Source organism: Odocoileus virginianus, chromosome 5 (assembly GCF_023699985.2).
Source record: "Odocoileus virginianus isolate 20LAN1187 ecotype Illinois chromosome 5, Ovbor_1.2, whole genome shotgun sequence".
NCBI lineage: Eukaryota > Metazoa > Chordata > Mammalia > Artiodactyla > Cervidae > Odocoileus > Odocoileus virginianus.
Window position 1 is genome coordinate 74,720,929 of NC_069678.1, and position 20,797 is coordinate 74,741,725.

Genomic DNA, 20,797 nt, shown 5'->3' on the forward strand with positions numbered 1-20,797 from the left:
ATTTTTTTTCTTTTTTTAAAATTTTTGTCAATTTGATTCCCATTTGTTTTGGTGTGTTCTTCCTTGGGTTTATTCTACCTGGAATTCTCTGACCTTCCTGGAATTGGATGACTATTTCCTTTCCCATGTTAGGTGAGTTTTCAGCTATTACCTCTTCAGATATTTTCTCAGGTCCCTTCTTTCTTCCTTTTCCTTATGGGACTGCATGATTTGAATGTTTGAGGCTTTTAAAGTTGTCCCAGAGGTCTCTTAGAGTGTCTTCATTTCTTTTCATTCTTTATTCTGTTCCGTGGTAGTGATATCCACCATTCTAACTTCCAGATCACTTATCCTTTCCTCTGCCTCAGTTACTCTGTTGTTGATTCCTTCTAGTGTACTTTTCATTCTGGTTATTGTATTGTTCATCTCTGTTTGTTCTTCAGTTCTGTGTCTTTGTTAAACATTTCTTTCATCTTCTTAATTTGTGCCTCCATTTTTTTTTAAGAGATCTTGGGTCATCTTCACTACCTTTAATCTTAAAATTTTTTTTTTTACCCTAGATTGCCTATCTCCACTTCATTTAGTTCTGGGGTTTTATCTTGTTCCTTCATCTGTGACATATTCCTCAGTTGTCTCATTTTGTCTAACATTCTGTAATTACAGCTTCAGTTCTGAAGGCTGCAGGATTGTAGTTCTTGTGTCTGCTGTCTGCCATCTGATGGATGAGGCTGTCTAAGAGGCTTGTGTAAGCTTCCTGGTGGGAGGGTCTGGTTCCTGTCAGCTGGTGGATGAGGCTGTCTAAGAGGCTTGTGTAAGCTTCCTGGTGGGAGGGTCTGGTTCCTGTCAGCTGGTGGGTGGTCCTGGGTCTTGTCCTTTTGGTGGTCAGGGCCATGCTCAGGAAGACTTGAAGTAACCTGTCTGCTGGTGGGTGGGGCTGTGCTTCAGTCTTGTTGGTTGTTTGGCCTCAGGTGTCCTGGCACTTGAGCCTTCAGGCTGTTGAGTGGGGTTAAGGTTGTGGGGAGGAAATAGTAGCCTCCAGGAGGACTCACCCCAATGCATGCTCATTAAAACTGCTGCTGCAAGTATCTTTGTTCCCAGAGTGAGCCACAGCCCCACCCCCCACCTCTGCCAGAGACCCTCCAATAATAGCAAGTAGATCTAGCCCAGTTTCTTATGAAGTCACTGTTTTTTCCCCTGAGTCCTGGTATATAGAGGTCCCTGTGTACTCCTTCTCAGAGTGGGATTTCTGTTTTCCCAGTTCTGTGGAATTCCTGCAATCAAACCCCACTGGCCTTCAAAGTTAGATTCTCTGGGGGCTTCTCTTCCTCTTACCAGATCCTCAGGCTGGGAGGCCTGACACGAAGTTCAGGGCTTTCAGTCCTGTGGTAGAACTTCTGTGGTATTATCATTTTCCAGTTTGTGAGTTGCCCACACAGCAGGTATGGGATTTGATTTTACTGGAATTGTGCCTCTCCAACAATTTTGTTGTGGCTTCTTCATCTTTGGATATAGGTGTCTTTTTTCGTAGGTTCCAGCCTTTTTGTTTTTATTGTTCAATGGTTGTTCAGCAGTTAGTTGTTATTTTGGTGTTTCTCTAAAAAGGGAGCTTCCCTGATAGCTCAGATAGTAAAGAATCCACCTGCAAAGAGACCCCAGTTCGATTCCTGGGTCGGGAAGATCCCCTGGAGAAGGGAAAGGTTACCCACTCCAGTATTCTGGCCTGGAGAATTCCATGGACTGTATAGTCCATGGGATCTCAAAAGAGTCAGACACAACTGAGAAGGGGTGAACTCAATCATTGTACTTTACCATCTTGCTGGCCAGTCACCAGATATATCTTCTTTATCAGAGACTAGTCCTTCCCTAGGTACTCTAGATCCATTCATTATTTTCTGTACCTTAAATATTCAGTCTTTTCATCTGTGAAAAATATTTTCAAAGATGAAGTAGATAAAATGTATCTGCAGATTAGGATTAACTATTTGCCTTCTATTTTATTTTATTTTTTTTGCCTTCTATTTTAATAATAGGCAGCACTAACTTTGAACTCCAATTAAACAAATGTCTCCTCCAGGAAGTGTTCCTTTTTTTGAATAAGTAAATTTACATGATAAAAACATTATACTCTGTTATTATTAATATATTTTTAAGTTCTTCAATAAAATTTTTGTGGAAATTTTCTTTCTCTCTTATTTTATAAGTTCCTATATAATATAATGTCTTCAATTTTACCTCAACACCTGAAATTTTAACTATCTTGCTCTTCCCAGAAGAAGTTTGTTGACCCCAGGTCTAGGTCACTTTAACTAGGAAAGTGGGATAAAGAAAAATTGATTAAAGAGATAGATACTCAGGAATAGAAAGGATACAACCTGGTGGTTAATTAGAGGGGATGAGTCGAGAATAAGTTCAGGGTAGTTTCCTAGATTTTTGCTATAAGCAACCAGGTAAATTAAGAAAGGCTTTCATTTTTTTCTTATCAGAAAAAATGATAATGAAGAGTTTAATAAACTATATTGACTTCATCAGTAGTAAATGTAAAGGATTATATTGTTTTCTTTTTTAGAAATACAGTTTTATTGATAAATAATTCATGTACTTTAGCATTCACCTATATAAAATGAGTAATTCATTGTTTGAGTATTTTTGCAGGATTGTGCAACCATCACCATATCTAATTAGAACATTTTGTCCTCTCTCAAGGAAACTCCTGTGCCAATTAGCAGTCAGTCCTCCTTCCTTTTTCCTCTCGCTCTATTGATTTGTCTTTTGTAGACATTTTATGAAAATAGAATCAGAGTATGTATAGCCGTTTGTGACTGGTGTCTTTCATTTAGCAGAATGTATTCAGGGTTCATTCAAGCTGTAGCATATATCAGTACTTCATTCTTTTTTTATGGTTGAATGATATTCCACTGTATGGTTATATTACATTTTATTCATTTATTCATCAGTTTGTTGGAAATTTATATTCTTTCTACTGTTTGGCTACTATGAGTAGTGCTGCTATAAATATTTTGTGTACAAAATATTCTGTGGGTGTATATTTTCATTTCTTTTGATTGTATACATAACAGTAGAATTGTTGGGTTGTTTTAATAAGTTTATGTTTAACTTTCTGAGGAGCTGCCAAGCTGTTTCTTAAAAGAGTTGGACTTTTTTATATTCCCACCTGCAATGTATGAAGGTTCCAGTTTTTTCATATCCTTACAATACTTGTTGCTATCATTTTTCTTTCCTAATAGCCATGCAGTGGGTGTCTGTCTTATACTTTTATCCCTGACATTAGATAGATTTGAAGAAATCAGAGAGTACTAAGTAGACATGTTCTCTTGCCATCCAAAGATATGGGTATTGTCAGGATAAACTAGTCTTTGTGATAGTGCAAAACTGAACTAAAGCTTAAAAAGATAACAAAGGTAGTAAGCAAAAATGAGCCTGATTCTTTGAAGACTTGGAAAAATGATTTAATTATTATTGGTTCTCAGTGTTCTTTTTAGGTATATTCTAGTTTGTATGGTAAATGTTACATATTCTTGAAATGTTGAATGTAAATCCAGTGATATTTTAAATAAACCAGAGGACTGATTTATTTACATAGAATTCTTTTGCAAAGATATCAATTACTTTGTGGAAGTAGCCTGGTGGGGCAGAAAGCATGAGATTTGTAATCAGACAGACTTAGCTTGAAATCCTTTATCTCCTACTTACTAGCTTTTTTTTGCTGTGAGCAAACGGCTTGAACTTTCCAAGCCTTGGAGCCTCAGTTTCCTCATCTGTAAAATGAGCAAGAAAATAGTATCTGCTTTATCGTGATATTACACAAAGATGTTACAGATGAATGAGAAAAAAGCGTGAATGTGAAGTGATTAGTACTGTTAGCAGCTGTGATATTGATGATGATAATTCTGAATCTTGTTGTCATGTCATGGTTTTAGTTACAGTGAAATACTTGTTGATGTTTATTTCATTTTTTAAAAAATTACTTTTGGGTTCTGGTCTGCTTTCCATTTGGATTCAAAAGTTTACAGTGATTTTTTTTTTTTCCCTAGTAAAGTTGTATTTTCTTCCTAGGAGTACTTCTTTGATTCCAGAGTGTTAACAGATGGAGAACTGGCTCCCAATGATCGATGTTGCCGTGTGTGTGGAAAAATAGGCCACTATATGAAAGACTGCCCCAAAAGGAGAAGGTTGGCAAATTATTATGTATCAACATTGTAGGGAAAATAAATATGAGGCAAATTGAAGGTATAACTGTGTTTAGATATGTTTAAATTGAGAAAGTTTAGAGCTTGCAGTTGACCCTTAGGTAAATGTATATTTGAGTGGTGTTTTGTGAAAGAGTGAGATTTATTCCTGGTACATTTGTGTCTCGTGATATTTATTATTTGTTCATCTATTCATTAAGGATTTTTAAACTGCAGAAGTATTTATTAACACTTACTGTATGCTGGAAACCATGCTAGGATCCAGGGGGGAAAAAAAGAGACCAAGATACGAGGTTCTTGCTGAGAACCTCACTATTATGAAAACAAATAATTAAAAAATAATTAAATGAATCTTTGAGGTATATATTGTAAGATATACCTATATACTCTTTCCCTTAAGGAATAAACATCCTCTGTGCTCCCTGAAAATATGTCTGTGATACTTTTCCTGTGTTCTTTATACTATTTAATAGGCCAGGAAATTCCTTTTTTAGTCATCAAGCTTTACTTAATGTAAAGAGCTTAGAACTTTTCATACAGAACAAATTCGTAGTTTCCATCACTGCTATTTATTAAATTTAGAGAAGACACTTACTTTCTCTAAGCCTCAAATGTCTTTCTCTATAAAATGGACATAACAAATAGCCAACTAAGGATTGTACAGTTAAAATTTGCTATTAAACATTAAAAATTGATATTGTATAATGAAACTACTAGAATACCCAGTATCTGCCATATGAGTAGGTATGTGAGAACCCTTGCCTTCAAAAAAATGCATGAAACAATGGGCATGTTAGTCCCTTTATTGTGAGGCTCTTGTATAGTTTAGTTTGTTTTATAGTTATTTTATAAGTCCCTAGCCCCACATTATTGGTATCAGCAGTTTACTGTTTAGACTAAAGAAGAAAGACAGTGAAGAAGAGAAAGAAGGGAATGAAGAGGAGAAAGACTCCCGAGACCTTGACCCCCGAGACCTCCACGACACTCGAGACTTTAGAGACCCCAGAGACCTCAGGTGTTTTATCTGCGGAGATGCAGGACATGTGCGAAGGGAGTGTCCAGAGGTCAAGCTGGCCCGTCAGAGGAATAGCAGTGTGGCAGGTAAATAGAAAAAGCCAAAAATAGTTTCTGGAGGAAATAGTGTCATTTATGTTGATGTCATTTTAAGGACCCTGATTCTTCTCTATTCTAAACATAACTTTATGATTTCAGGTCTTTTAATTTATTAAAGAGAAAATTTAGGTTTTTATTTTGAATAGTATTTGGATATGTTTATTATCAAGGTCTTAGCAGTCTGTTGTATTCAGTCAACTCCCTCTAAGTATTTTTTGGATTTGAGTCATATATTTTATTTCTCTTGCTATGAAAAGTTAACCAAAGTTAACTACCCACCCCCAAAAGTTAATGAGAGATTGTTTTTCTGGGAACATATAGGAGAAATTGTATCTCTTCCCATGTCTTTTATGAGAGAGGGATATCTGTTCTTATTATATTTCATAGGGAATTTTATGAATTAGAAACCCAGATAGAGTTTATTGAAAGAAAAAAAAACAAAATATAAGTGATGATTTCCAGTTATTCAGATTCTTGTTGCAGGAGTTATTTTCTTAAATAAATGCATAATCTTCTTTAGAAAACAGTATGATATTTGTTCTTGTTTCCAGAATCACTGTATTTTTTTTTTTTTAATGCTCTAAGGGTTTGAGAAATGGCTTAAATTTAAAAATGAGTTGTTAAAAAGTTCTTTACTAACATAATCATTGTTTAAAAGTCCAAGTTTATAAAATCGCAGATTTGAGACTGTTGTACTGAAGAAGGGAGTTTATTGATTATCATTTCTCTGTTATTTTATCTATTAAATTTCTTTTTGATGTCTTCTCTTAGCAGCCCAGCTGGTCCGCAATCTTGTAAATGCCCAGCAGGTGGCTGGTTCAGCCCAGCAACAAGGTGATCAGTCCATAAGGACTAGGCAGTCCTCAGAATGCGTGAGTACTCTGCTTGCAGATGGGTTGGTCGTGGCAGGAAAACAGCTCTAATTTTGGTGGGTGATAAGGTTGATCTTTGAGATTGGCAAATTCAGTCTTTCAGATTACACAATACTTTATAGAGATGTCCTTGCTCAAGGCACATCAGCTAGAATGAGCATTACTTTTGGAGTAATGTAGATCTGGGTTTTAATCTATGGGCAAGATACTTAACTTCAGTGAACCTATTTCTTATTTGTAAAATAAGGTAACTACCAAATAAGGTTGTTGGTTGGATTATAATAAGGTAATAACTTTGAGGCTTTAGGTTTTGCATAATGCAAGAATATGGAAGAATATTCTATAATGAAAGAACACTGTTAATTAAAAATAGACCCCAAAATTGACATATATTAAGGCTTTAGTACTGTTAAGGCAGTACATGCATGATACTTCATTTGCTTGAAATTTTGTGGCTTCTCATCACTGATATGGATACCTAGTGAAACGTATCCTGTAAAAGAGTACTTAATTAGATTTCTGATTCACAGGTTTCATGTTATCTTTGCTGAGTTGCTCTAACCTTTGTCTAAATATGTATTCACCTTGCACATTTTAAATTAGGTAAATACTAATTGAATGCTTATTTTAAGTCTGACATTGTGCTTTAGTGCTTCACACCTGTTATCACATTTAATCCTTCAAATGGCCATGTGAAGTGATAGGTATTGGTATGATCAAATTTTACAAATTGGAAAGCTGAGAATAAGAGAAATTAAAAGATTCAAACACAGGTCTAATCACTTCAAAGCTGTTAACTATTAAACATGCTAAATCAGATGTGATCTGTGTTTTGGAAAAAAATTCTTAGAGCATTGGAAGAGCAATAGTAGGACTTGTCTAAAAAAACATTTAGGATCCCACTAACCCTACCTCCAACACTTGAATATCTACTACTGTGGGTCTGACATTTTCATAAAAATTATATAATAACAATTATATTACAGTAACAACATTTATTGATTGCTATTTGCTATATATGCATTTTTCCTGTTTCTTATTAAATATTTTTAAAATACTGAAAAAGTATAGAAAATGATAACCATTGTTATATATGGTTAGGGTTAGGGTATAACCATGGTTATATATAAGTATAGAAAATGATAACCATGCACTACTACGAGGCTTTAACAATTCTCAGTGTTTTGTTATTTTGGTTTTATTAAAGAGTATCCACAGTTGACAACCCCTATGCATTCCTCTTGGACGCTGTTCCCTTAAAACTTTCCTATTATCCCTTCCTTGCTACTAAAATGTATCTACTATTCTGAATTTGGTGTTTATGTTTTTGACATGTATTGTTATAGTTAATCTTCACAAAAACCTATGATGTAGATTCTATTATTTATACTTTACAGGTGAAGAAACTGAGATTTAAGTTTTTTGCCTGAGGTCAATAAACACTTGGAACCAGAACTTATATCCTTAGGTTCTGTTTCCAAAGCCTGTGCTCTAATGACTCTCCTATGGTGCCCCTAACTTTCATCCTCTGCTTCTAGCACTCACCCAACCCGAGGTCGGGTTAAGAGTCTGACTGATGGGCTTTGCTATTCAAGGTCTTGCAAAACACTTCAGCTTCAACATGTCTAGAATGTAGCTTATATTTCTTTCCAACTCCCCAAGTTTGCCTCTTCCTCCTGTCTTCTCCATCTCATTGAATGATCTCACTGTCTCTAGTTTCCTGAACTACTACTCTTCCCTCAACCTCCACATCCAGTCAGTCACTAGGTCCTGTTGTTTCTATCTGTAACAAATAGCTCACATCCATTTGCTTCCCTAGCCTCGGTAACCATCATTTCAGATTCCAATTACTTTAAAAGGCCATGTGCTTTTGTTTCTGTATACCTTCAGTTATGTTGTTCACTCTAACTGAATCTTCTCTTCTCCTTTTTCTCTACTCTCTTTTATCATATTGGTTTCTTTTTAAGTCTCAGCTTAAAAGTCACTTCCTTCAGGAAGATTTCCTTGATTTCCACTTTCTTTAATCTTGTCTTCTCTTCTTCTCCCAAAGTGGGCTTAGGTGTTCCTGCTCTGGGATTTCATTATACATTATACAGTCTTTATCATAGTAATCGTTATACTTTATTGTGATTGCTTATGTAATCTTTATCTCTTCCTCCTCTTTTTCCTTATTGACTTTAAGCTTCATGAGGGCATACATGTTAGTATTTAATTTTTAATACCTAGAACAATGCCCAGTACATAACTGACACCCTATAAATGCTTGTTGAGAAGCTAAATGACAGTGAGTATGAGATATTTAGATGTAAACTTCTAGTTACAGTGTGCTCTGTGTGATAAGTATGTTGTCTGGACTTTGTCTTCTTTGGGCAATAAAAAGGTTTATAGATAAAACCTATGTGAGAGAGGGTTTGAGAACCTTGGGAAAAACTCTGCCTTCATATAAAATGAGGTTCTGTTATTATCTGTTAGTATGTATATCATAGAGTTCTGTTTATAGTATTCTGATGAAGTAACTCCATAGTTTTATATTTTTATAATTTCTGCTTTTATAAAATTAAGATGTTCATAAAATAATTTTAAAATGTATCTTTTTTTTTTCTCTGCAGTCTGATTCGCCATCTTATTCTCCTCAGCCCCAGCCATTTCCACAGAACTCTTCCCAATCCACTGCCATTACCCAGCCTCCATCCCAGCCAGGATCCCAACCCAAGCTTGGCCCACCTCAGCAGGGAACCCAGCACCCCCATCAGGTCCAGATGCCTATGTATAACTTTCCTCAGTCACCACCAGCTCAGTATTCTCCCATGCACAACATGGGATTGTTGCCAATGCATCCCCTCCAAATCCCTACCCCGTCCTGGCCTATTCACGGCCCAGTGATCCATTCTGCACCAGGCAGTGCGCCCAGCAATATTGGCCTGAACGATCCCAGCATCATCTTTGCACAGCCTGCTGCCAGACCTGTGGCGATCCCTAGCTCCTCTCATGATGGACACTGGCCCCGTACTGTGGCTCCAAATTCCCTGGTGAACAATGGTACAGTGGGGAATTCGGGTAACCCTTTCTTTTCTTCTTTTGTATTTGTCTGTAGAAAGGTTGGATGAATTGTATTATTGGTTGAACCTGGGGAGATAAATGTGAGTAAAAAGATGACAATCATTATTTCTGGAGGGGGGAGTATAAGGTAAGGTGAAGAGTATGGGCTATGGATTCAGACCACCTGGATTTGAATCGTGGCTCTGCCATTTATTATGTGGCATCAGGTATTTGCTTAATCTCTTTGTACATTGGTTTCATCTGTGAAATAAGTGTGTATTAATAGAACCTAACTGACAGGAATGTGAATATTAAGTGAGGTAATAAATATAAATGTTTGTTATTATTATTTAAAAATTTCATTGCAGTCTCATTTGGTGTAGGTATTACTAGCACTTATTTTTACAGTTGAGGAAATTGTGAAGAGTTAAAAATAACTGTCATGCTGTTATAGTAGATCCAGGATCTAAACCAATTTCTTTCTTCAAAACCTGTAATCTTTGCTTTGGACTCTTACTATCTCCTTACTTACTAAGAAGCAGTTTTCTAAAAAGAAAAAGATTAGTAACACTTTATAGCTTAAGAAAGAAGAGTTTTTTACTGATAATTAAATAATGCATATTCTTTGTAGAGCATTTTATTTTTTTTATCTTTGTTTTTTTTTCTTTTTTTTTTTCTGTTGTTGTTTCTTCTCTCTTTTAAAAAATTTTTTTTTGTAGAGCATTTTGAAAAGAAAAAGAAAACCATATATAATCTTAATTCCTGGGCAAAATTGTTCAGAAATACTTTGGTTTATTACTAGCCAGTCATTGTTTTCATTTTTGTGTATTTAAAAATAGTTAATAAATGCTGTTAAACTAGTTTTACATTATATTTATTTTTAAAACTTTTATCATGGAAAACTTGAACACAGTAGGAGAGAGTAAAATAGAAGCCTCCCATTACCCGGATTTAAATTATCTGTGTTTTCTATTTACTGTTTGTGATTCTTCTGTAACTAACTGTGATTCTTTTCCTTATTAACTACTTGGTTATCCTCATATATTGTTTGTAGAGGAAATGTAGACTAAAAGCTTGATTATTTACCTTTATCAATTTTCAGAATAATTTTAGTGATAGTTTTAAACGAATATGTTATTCCTTAAGGCACTGTAATGGAGGAATCTCTGACCTCTTTTGAAATAATACAGATAGTATATTTTGCTGAGCAGAAATTCCAGAATGTGGAACTCATTTAGATTTCAAGGATCAAAGGATATACATCATACATGGCCATTCTAATGTGGCCTCTGCTTTTCTCATTCAGCAAATTTTTATTGTATGCATGCCATGATAAACACTGTGATAGTCACTGAGTTATATAACCATGAAGACAGACACATGCTTTGCCTTTTGATATATTGATTCAGTTTTAACAGTTTTAACTTCTTTCTTTCTCTACCACTAGTTGATCTCTGTCTTAGCCTTAATGAACTGATTAACACCCTACAGGCACACCATGCTCTTACCCCTGATTATTTACTTAAGTGGTTGGTTCCCTCTGCCTGGAATATCCTCTCCAATAACTCTTCTGTTCACTCTCACCTCCTTCTGCTTTTCTCCAAAAGCTTGGCTAACTTAACTTACCCTTCATTTTAAAATTTGGATCACTTTCTTTAGGAAGCCTCTAATTCTTATAGATCCTCTCCTCCAATTGTATTAGGTATTCTTTTCTCTCCTTCATGTTTCCTTAATATCCATATTATAAGACTTGTCTTACTGTGTTGAAATTGCCTGTTTACTTGTCTGCTTAATGCATTAGACTGAACTTTTAGAGGTTGTAAATTGTTTCTTGTCTATCATTGTCTCCCTAGTGTCCAGTATAGTGCCTGTTGTAAGATAGATGTTATTTGTATACTTCTAGGCTTCCCTGGTGGCTCAGAGGTTAAAGCATCTGACTGCAGTGTGGGAGACCTGGGTTCGATCCCTGGGTCGGGAAGATCCCCTGGAGAAGGAAATGGCAACCCACTCCAGTATTCTTGCCTAGAGAATCCCATGGACGGAGGAGCCTGGTGGGCTACAGTCCACGGGGTCACCAAGAGTCGGACACGACTGAGCGACTTAACTTATTATGTAACAAACTGTTACTCACCAAATGTTTATTTTTTTATTTTTATTTTTTTTTAGCAAATGTTTATTATTTGTTGGATGGGTGTACAACTTCTAAAATTAACATTATGTTAAAAATGGAAAAACCAGATGGGGATATATTAAAATGATAATAGTGTTTGTATTAGAATAGGGGGTTGTATGAGTTTTTTCACCCATTTTTCAAATTGTCTTTAATGGTAATTGTTCAGACTATCTCTAATTATAAAAATATTTGGTTGTGAAAAATGACCAAGAGAGATTGAACTATATCCTAAAAATACCCTTTTATATAAAAATGTTCCTCAGTTAGTAAGGATCTCAGTAATGTATACCCAATCTTATTTTTTGTAAACTCTGAGCTCTGCAGCTTCAGCTCTCAGTTGTAACTTGGCTTCACTTGCAGTGAACCAGCTGCTTTGTTTACTAGCTACCTCCTGAGAAGACAGCTTGTAGGAGCGTGGCTAGTATGGGTTTTGGTTTTCTTCCTCCCTATCCTGTACTTCCTAACTTCTTGCTAGGAAGTTTAGTAAATAAGGGTCAGTGTCTTTCAGATTATTTTCTGCCACATTTTGATCCTGAATGAGAACAGCCTCCAGAAATGATCCAGAAGATTCAGGGGTTACTGCATTTTGAAAGACTTTAAGATAGGTCTTAAAGGGAAGTAGATTGGTGGGGGTGGTTTGCCATAGATAGGACTGATTTTTTTTTTTTTTTAAGTTCCTGGTTATATGCCAGAATTTGTGCAAGCCACTTTATTTTTGTTATCTTATTTAGTCCTCATAACAACCTGGGATTCATAATTAAACCTTAGTAATTTTTGTAATTAGTATTTGAACTTAAAGTTGTTTGGCACCAAGGCCTGTTTTCAACCATTTCACCACAATGTCTCAGCTTCTAACAAAATCTTCCAGGCCAATATATAATTGATTCTAGGATAATTGGCAGTGTCTTTATGATAAAATGTAAGCTGCTTAATGACATACTAAGGTTCTGTGAAATATAAATTCTGCCCACCCGTCCAGCCTTTCCTCTAACCTCTGCTTTCCTTTGCATTTGTCTCTGTATTGCCAGTTGTTCTGCAGCTTCCCAAGCTGGCTGTACTTTTCTGCTTCCTGGCTTTTGAACACACTATCCCTTCTGTCTGAAATTCCCTCCCTGTCCCATTTTGCCTAACTTGTTCCTTTTCCTTTAAAATTCAATTTAGTCAATCATTTTAGGAAAACCTTCTCTGTCTTTGAACAGTTGGAATAGTCCCCTTTTTAGACACCATCTACCAGTCTGTCACAGCAATTACCACATACTATTGTATATGTCTTCTTAAATATTTCCTTTATGAATAATTTAGGAACAGTTACAGTGTTTTATTCCTTTAAATTTTTTTGGTTGACATATATACACTGTACATAATACATATATTGACATATGTACACTATTGTTCTATATACACAACTGATATGATTTACACTATTAAGTCAAATGAAGTCACTCAGTCGTGTCCAACTCTTTGCGACCCCATGGCCTGTAGCCTACCACACTCCTCCATCCATGGGATTTTCCAGGCAAGAGTACTGGAGTGGGTTGCCATTTCCTTCTCCAGAGGATCTTCCCAACCCAGGGATCGAACCTGGGTCTCCCACATTGTAGGCAGATGCTTTACCATCTGAGCCACAAGGGAAGTCCTACACTATTAATATATAGTCTTAATTGTGTAAATATGTCAACCAAAAAAACTTTAAGAAATAAAACACTGTAATTGTTCTCAAATTATTCATAAATAAGACATTTAGATAACTAATGAGAACCTACTGTATAGCACAGGGAACTCCACTCAGTGCTCTGTGGTGATCTAAATGGGAAGGAAATTCAAAAAAAGAGGGTATATGTGTAGCATATAGCTGGTTCACTTTGCTGCATAGCAGAAACTAACACAGCATTATAAAGCAACAATACTTCAATAAAAATTTTTTTTAAAATAATTTGGGAGGAAGGTATCCTCTGCGTTTAGCATATTTCTTGGTCAATGGATGACCAGTAAATCTTTGTGGAATGAAGGGATGTATGAATGAACAAGGTGATGTTTTAACATATATCTTTCCTTTGTTCTTGAAATGCAGAGCCAGGATTTCCAGGACTGAATCCTCCAATTCCTTGGGAACATGCACCACGACCCCATTTCCCTCTTGTCCCAGCTTCGTGGCCTTATGGTTTGCATCAGAACTTCATGCATCAGGGAAATGCCAGATTCCAGCCCAACAAACCTTTCTATACTCAAGGTACCATTGCTTACATATTTGTTACAAGGCTGAGTGGGTTTTGTTATGGGACAGTGGAGCCTTTATAAAGGCCAGGATCTGGGAGTGAAACTATGAATTCAGTAAATATTTACTGAGAGAGCATACTATATGTGAGACTGTGCTAGATGCTTATTGCTCAAGCAGAATTAAATAAACACCTACACTTAATACATATTTAATTAGGAAAGTTAGACATGTAAAACATACAAGGATAGGAGCTTAGAGGAATCCATTAACTTTGCCCTAGCAGAGAGAGCAGAATATGGACACCAAGGATCAAACTGCCTAAGATTTTTACATTTGAATTAGGTCTTGAAACATATGGAATTTTTTTTCCTGGAGATTGTGTAGAGATTAGAGAAGAGTGTTCTTAGCTGAGGCAAAAATATATGCAAAATCACTCAGTTTTACCTCAGTAAAAAGAAAAGGAAAAAAGAGAAAACAGTAGGAGTAGATGAGGTAAATGGAAAAATGTGTGGGTAATGAGGCTAGAGAAGGTCGGCTGAGGTCATATTATAAAGGAGTTTGGATTTAGTTTAGTAAGCAATGGAATCTAGTAGAATTTTTGAGTTGAGTAGTGTAATAGTCGATTTGTGTAGTAAAACTGAGATTTGAATGACATTTGAATTGATTATATTCTGTTGGTACTTATGTATCAGTAATGGCTTTGATCTAAGTAATGAATAGCATTTTATCTAGTCTTATTTGCCTCCACAGTTTATCTCAATTCAGATAGGGCATGTCTAGGGGAAAAAAGTTAATTCTAAGAGGTTGTCAGATAAATAGGCACAAGCCTTTCAGTTTCCTGTCTGTGTTGTGTCCAACAGACAGATGTGCCACCCGTCGGTGTAGAGAGCGTTGTCCCCACCCACCAAGAGGAAACGTGTCGGAGTAATGCAAGTCCATTTTCTTTCAGCTGGTCTACAGATGCACAGCAACCAGCCAATCCTGCTGTCTCAAGGGTATCCGTACCTCAGTGTCAGTTACATTCAGCAGAAAAAGTGACATTTAATGGAAAATAAAATAAATCAGGTTCTGATTTAAAATTTTAACGTTTAGATAGCTTATTTAAATTCTAAGACTGTTTTTAAAGACTGTATTATTTGTATATAAATATGAACTATAGTTTTTACTAGTATCACCAAATTGAGTGATACAAATTTCATCTATTTTATTACCCTATTTTTAAGGGAATTTTGTTTTGTTTAACCTTGATGAATTGTATAAAGAGAGAATTTAAAAATTACATTCTTTATTTTCTATTAGCTGTATTCATACTTTGGTTGCTTCAGACTTTATATATATTGTTCTTAAGAATTAGGAAAGACTTTCATGTGTTTTAAATTTGTCACTTCTATTCTTTACGAAACCTTGTAGTGCCAAAAACTTTTTAAAAGGTAAAAAAATAATAAAATAAAACCTCAAGATTGAAGATTTAGAATTTTTTTCTTTTACATTCTTGTATATTGAAAATATTCATACTTGAACAGAAATTTGCTTTTGTCTGTATTTGAAGTAATTCTATTTTAAGTTAATAAATCTTTTTGACAAGAGTCAAATTTGGTTAATTCATCTAGTTGTTTAGATGATAGGAATATAATGTTACAATTCAGAGATTTTTTTTTAAAGTATGTATTTATTTATTTGGCTGCACCCTGTCTTAGTTCCCTGACCAGGGATCGAACCCAGGCCCCCTGCATTGGGAGTACAGAGTCTTAGCCACTGGACTACCAGGGAAGCCCTGGAGATTTGTTTTATTCCCAGTGAATAGACTATTCTAAATCACAGACTTAGTTTTAGAAAAAGATATAAGAATCTTTTCATTTTATTTTATTGGATCTTCACAACACCCATATGAGATTGATAGACGAAGATACTATCTCATTTTGTCATTGAAAAAACTGGAGGTGCAAAACAAAATGAATTCTAAAGTTAGGACAGTTACATGTTGGGAATAGAATTGAAACAGATCTTTGAAGCAGAGTTTTTTTTTTTTTTTTTGAAGCAGAGTTTTTAAACCACTGAAACTGATATTGATGCTTAGAATGGAGGGAAAGTAATTCTTATTTACTGAGGAACTAACATATGCCAGACTGTTTTGAGCCCTGTATTACTGCCTGGAAAATACACTTGCACGGATGGTGTTTACCAATAATACCTCGTGATCGGTGATTATTGTTGGATTTCAAACTTGTATTGTTGGTGGTAGATTTCTTAACTATTCTTGGTACTCTACGTTGAAGTGAGGTCATCTTATATGAACAACTGAGAGAGACTTGCCAGGGTTCAAACTAAATGATGCTATAGATTTACTTGGAAATCTGCAGAATAAGTAAATACAAATGTCTTTTAAGAACAGTATATTATCTTTGTTTTGCTTCCTCACAGATACGTGTTCCTTAAATAGGAGAGCATGTGGGCTTTTGCCACAGTTTCCAATATGGAAGGAAGATGCTTGAAATCTATTGCAGGTGGTTGGAAGGCTTTCCTGCTATACTTATAGCCTTGGAAAGAAATTTATTAAATGTTAAGCTGTTAGTTTTTCATATTAAAGCTTCAGCATGCCTTGGCGCTCATTATGAATTACTATGCTGTGCACCTGGAACTAACATAGTGTTGTTGGTCAGTTAAACTTAAAAAAAAAAGCTTCATTCACAGCCTCGTGGAATCCTCCTAAGTGGTGGAGTTTAGCTTATTGGTTTTATTAATAATGAGGTAAGTAATTGGCCCAACGTACACTTTTCTGTTAAAATGACTTAAGAGAATTCAAAATTTTTCTTTAAAGTCAGTGTTCTAAGCATTTCATGTCCTTTCAGGTCTTAGAGAATAGAGTGCTGGTTTTTCTGTTCTACTTTTGTACATATTTTAATTATTCATTAAAAAGAAAATGATTTGGGAATTCCCTGGTGGTCCAGTGGTTAAGACTGTGCACTCGCACTGCCAAGGGCCTGGGTTCAATCCTTGGACAGGGAGCTAAAATGCCAAAAGCTGTGCAGTGCAGCACCCCTTGCCCCCAAAATTAATCTACAAGAGACTGCCCCAGTTCAGCCTTCCGTCTCAAAGGTAGGTAGTATACCATCTGGCAAAAGGTATTTATGGGGCAATAAACCCCAGTCACCTAAGTTTTACTTCTTTAACAGTGTTCCTATGTAGTAATTTCCGGCATCTCACTTGTCCCTCCTTCAGTAATTGCTAGTATTCAACTGTAGAAATGTTCAAGTTGAAAAATAGAAAACTTAAGTTTGTAATTTATGTGGTAGTAGCTAAGTTTTAAAATGTACAGACTTTTCATATAAACTATAAAATTATGAATTCAAATCTCTTGTAGATCAATTGAAAAGTCTGAAATTCAGTCTTCTGCAGAGAATACACATACATATACACACATGCTTAAGATCACATTGCTTTGAAATTTTTGTATAGTGTTTAATCACATGGAGTAATTAATATTTTCCCTTGTCATTAGGTTATTAAAAAATATGAACAATAACATACTATATGTTCATTCAGTCCCCTGTAGATAGACATTTCTGCTGTTTCCAGCTCTTCTCATTTATAAAATATATATGTAAAATGATGATAGAATAGGCTGCTCTTGTATTTGGTTATAGGCAGCTCTCAGTATCCACAGAGAATTGGTTCCAGGATCTGTGGCAGATAGCAAAATCCCCAGGTACTCAAATCCCATAGTTGGCCCTCCATATCCACATCTGTAGATTCAGCCAATTTTTGATCATGTAGAACTATAATGTTTATTGGGAAAAAAACTGCAAACAAGTGGACTCATGCAGTTCAAACTCACATTATTCAAAGATCAACTGTATTCTATTACGGTGAATTCTTATAAATGGTATTATCAGATAAAAAGGATAAAGGTTCAAAGGTTCCTGCTGAGCTCTGCCAAGTCGCTTCTTTGTGTCCAGCTCTGTGGGACTGCGTGGACTGTAGCCCTTAAGGCTCCTCCATCCACAGGGTTTTCCGGGCAGGAGCACTGGAGTGGGCTGCCTTCTCTGCTCCCGGGGACCTTCTGGACGGAAGGATCTAACCCGCGTCTGTGACGTCTCCTGCACTGACACTGGCAGGTTCTTACCACTAGCGCCACCTGGGAAGCTACATATTACAAAATTGCTGTGTTGCTGAAAAGTGGTTACTAATTTGCAATTCCAATAAACAATATATCAAATGTGTTGGTAAGCTTATAAAAAAGCCCTAAATGCCAAACACAATTTTTCCTTGTAAAGGATAATCTGTTTATTACAAAAAGAGCATTAAATAACAGTATAAAAATCACTAAAAATTCCATAAACCAGAAATACTATTAATATCCAGTGAATTTCATTCTTTCAAACCATCTCTTTAATATACATGTATCATATATATAGTTACACATACATAGGACAAGTTTTACAAAAGTGGGTTCATATGCTGTATTTAGTACATATAGCAAATTAATTTTACTTCAATTTAACCAAAGAAAAAAATGTAAAATTTTCAACTTATAAAAAAATTTTTTCTACAAGAGAATCTAGTTCTAAAGACTCCTAAAATTAAGGACAAGTATAGAGAACATTAGAGAGGCTGGAGTTTTTGTTTTTTTCCAGCTTCATGTATGTTTTAGAGATCGTATGACTTGTCATAAAAAATTGAGTTCTACTTCCTGCTTACATTATTTCTGCACAGTGTTCAAATATTTCATTTGTCTTAATGATTTCCCATTATTTTTACTTAAAATTTCTGAAGTGTTTACTGCCATTTCTTTTACTACTTTTTTTCCCCTAAGTCCTTAATTTGATTCATTTCTTGTTCAGTAACATTAGGCAGTTTTTTCCCCAAGTGGTTGTATGCTTGTAAGTACTTGCATACTTAAGAATGTCTATTCCCTTTATATTTTAAGGACAACTCGGGCTGGGTATAAAGTTCCTGGCACACATTTCCTTACACCTTTGGAGCCTTTTGCTTCACTGCCTTAATGGAGACCTGAAGCCATCCTGATCCTTTCCCTCACTATACATGACTTGATTTCTCTGCTTGGGTACCCATATAATTCTTTATCTCTTTAAATCAAGGTGATTTTTCTTCTGTTTGAATTTAAGTTGATTTGCTCAGTTCTCTTTATCAGAAATATCAGTTAATCATAGGCAAGATTTCTTTCCATATCTTTTTATCTCTACAGCTTTTTCCATTTTTTATTTCCTCCAGTCTGTTTTCTCTGTGCCTTGTCTATTTTGCATTTTGTGAGGCTTTCATTTACAGTTTTCAAATCTTCATTTCTTCAAGCTCTGCCATGCTTACTTTCCACCTCTTATCTTTTAATCTCTTTGAACTTGTATTTAAAAAAAACAGATCATTTTACCTTTTTTGAATCTGTAGAAACTTGTTCCTTTTTTGGCTCAGAATGACCAGCATGTGAGCATTCTTTTCTGATTAGTGCTTAATTAAACTTAGATCTGCCAAAAATAATGGAAAGGGGCTAGAGGAATGAACTTTAAGTTGGGTTGTTACATTGGAAGCCTCTCACCAAATCCACTGTTTCCTTTGCCCATTCGTTAGTATTAAAATGTCGTCATGCCCAATGGCAAAGCTTTTAAAGCAGTATAATTCAAATTGTGGGGAGTATAAACAATTTAGTGGTTGTACACCCAATGGTAAAACTGATAATGCATAGAAATATCAGAATGTATTTTGCATAAGGAATATTTTCTTAAAATCTGTTTTAGTGCAGAGTATGTATAAGTATAGAGGTAAGATGCAAAATATGTCTCAATACAGGCCAAAGAAAGTTGTAAACCTTTAGTTCCAAGGCCTCACTCATGCAGTAGGCTAGCACACAGATGACAGAAATGGTCCTTCAGCAAGGTTTGTCCTAAATTCATCTGCTCTACAATTCTGTAGTTTATCAAAGTGATCTCCAGAGAGAGAGGTTTGACATGTCCCACTCTCAAGTAGGCTTTAAGTTTGTAGTTTATGCTTGGGAAGGTTTATTTTTGGTATTAAATACTACTGGGGTTTAGGGTGGGTTTCTACATTTTTATACTTTAAAAATATACTTTTAAAACTAATATACTGGACGATAACTTGGTTGGTCCATAGGTCGTTCAGCCAGAATACACTTTTTTCTTCCCATTTAGAACACTTTGATAAAAGAAATAACTGCTAGGACTCTCTATAACAGATACAAATAGAGGTGCTTACATTTAATTTTTAAAGACAGTCCTATATATAGTTGTATGATGAACCATAATAACCCTTATGATTTTATTAGCTCAAATATTATCAGGAGAGCAATTATTGAAGAACATGAAATCTCCAAATATGATCCCCAAATGCTTTAATATTGATGCAAAAGTCCTTAAGTTCAACAAGTAATAGGATGTTTAGCCTATGAATAGATATGACTTCCCAAGAAACTGGATCCTGTGAGGCAGTCTGTCTTCACAATTGTTGCCAGGGGCAGAGCCACAGGAAATCAATTATTTTTTCCCATTTTAAAGGAGGAAAGGTAAGTACAGGTAGAGAGAACTCTAGCAAAGATCCAACACCCTCTTGATTATCAATATCCATGGGCACTATTTAATCCTTATTTTGCTTCTTTGTCCTTAGCTCAGGGGCAGAGCTGCAGGAAATCAATTATTTTTTCCCATTTTAAAGGAGGAAAGGTAAGTACAGGTAGAGAGAACTCCTCTAGCAAAGATCCAATACCCTCTTGATTATCAGTATCCATGGGCACTATTTAATCCTTATTTTGCTTCTTTGTCCTTAGCTTCCTTAACCCACTCTCTCCTATTTCCTCTACCTTTCTGAAATGATTCATTTCAATTTTCAGTCAATGTTTGCACTTCTTCCTCAACAGTGTGAGTGTTGCTTATGATTCTACTACTGGTTTTCCTTACAAATGTACGCTCCCTGGGCACTGCATTCAATGCTACACCTACTACAATTACCTAAACATTGTCAATTCAGGATCAGATAACTAGCTCAACTCCAGTTCTTATTTATAATGTCTGGGCTTTATCTAGACATACCATAGCTGTCTCAAAGTAAACTTCAAGTTAAGCTGAATGCATTGTTTTCTCCCTACTACCGCAATTCTCACTACCTGCTCCTCTAAAGCCTGGTCTCTTTCTGCTGTATTTTCTGGTTTTGTGAATGGTGCTGTTGTCCA

General features: G+C 35.5%; 1 protein-coding gene and 1 non-coding gene across 8 annotated transcripts in view; one reads left to right on the forward strand and one right to left on the reverse strand.

Moving 5' to 3' along the window:
* Window positions 1–15,194, forward strand: part of TUT4 (terminal uridylyl transferase 4) — a 128,908-nt gene extending 113,714 nt beyond the window's left edge. The window contains exons 25-30 of one of the 7 annotated variants that reach the window (XM_020871444.2): window positions 4,054–4,169; window positions 5,068–5,288; window positions 6,072–6,172; window positions 8,782–9,229; window positions 13,456–13,614; window positions 14,552–15,194. In XM_020871444.2, coding sequence (XP_020727103.2) covers window positions 4,054–4,169; window positions 5,068–5,288; window positions 6,072–6,172; window positions 8,782–9,229; window positions 13,456–13,614; window positions 14,552–14,640 — 1,134 coding nt within the window. In that variant the 3' untranslated portion in view covers window positions 14,641–15,194. Of the gene's footprint in view, window positions 1–4,053; window positions 4,170–5,067; window positions 5,289–6,071; window positions 6,173–8,781; window positions 9,230–13,455; window positions 13,615–14,462 lie in introns of all 7 variants that reach the window. The other 6 variants (XM_020871447.2, XM_020871445.2, XM_020871446.2 and 3 more) reach the window with 6 other exon arrangements.
* A 105-nt stretch (window positions 15,195–15,299) lies between these two features.
* Window positions 15,300–15,372, reverse strand: TRNAG-CCC (transfer RNA glycine (anticodon CCC)). The gene has a single exon. It is a non-coding gene; the product is annotated as a tRNA-Gly (tRNA).
* Between the last annotated feature and the right edge of the window lie 5,425 nt (window positions 15,373–20,797).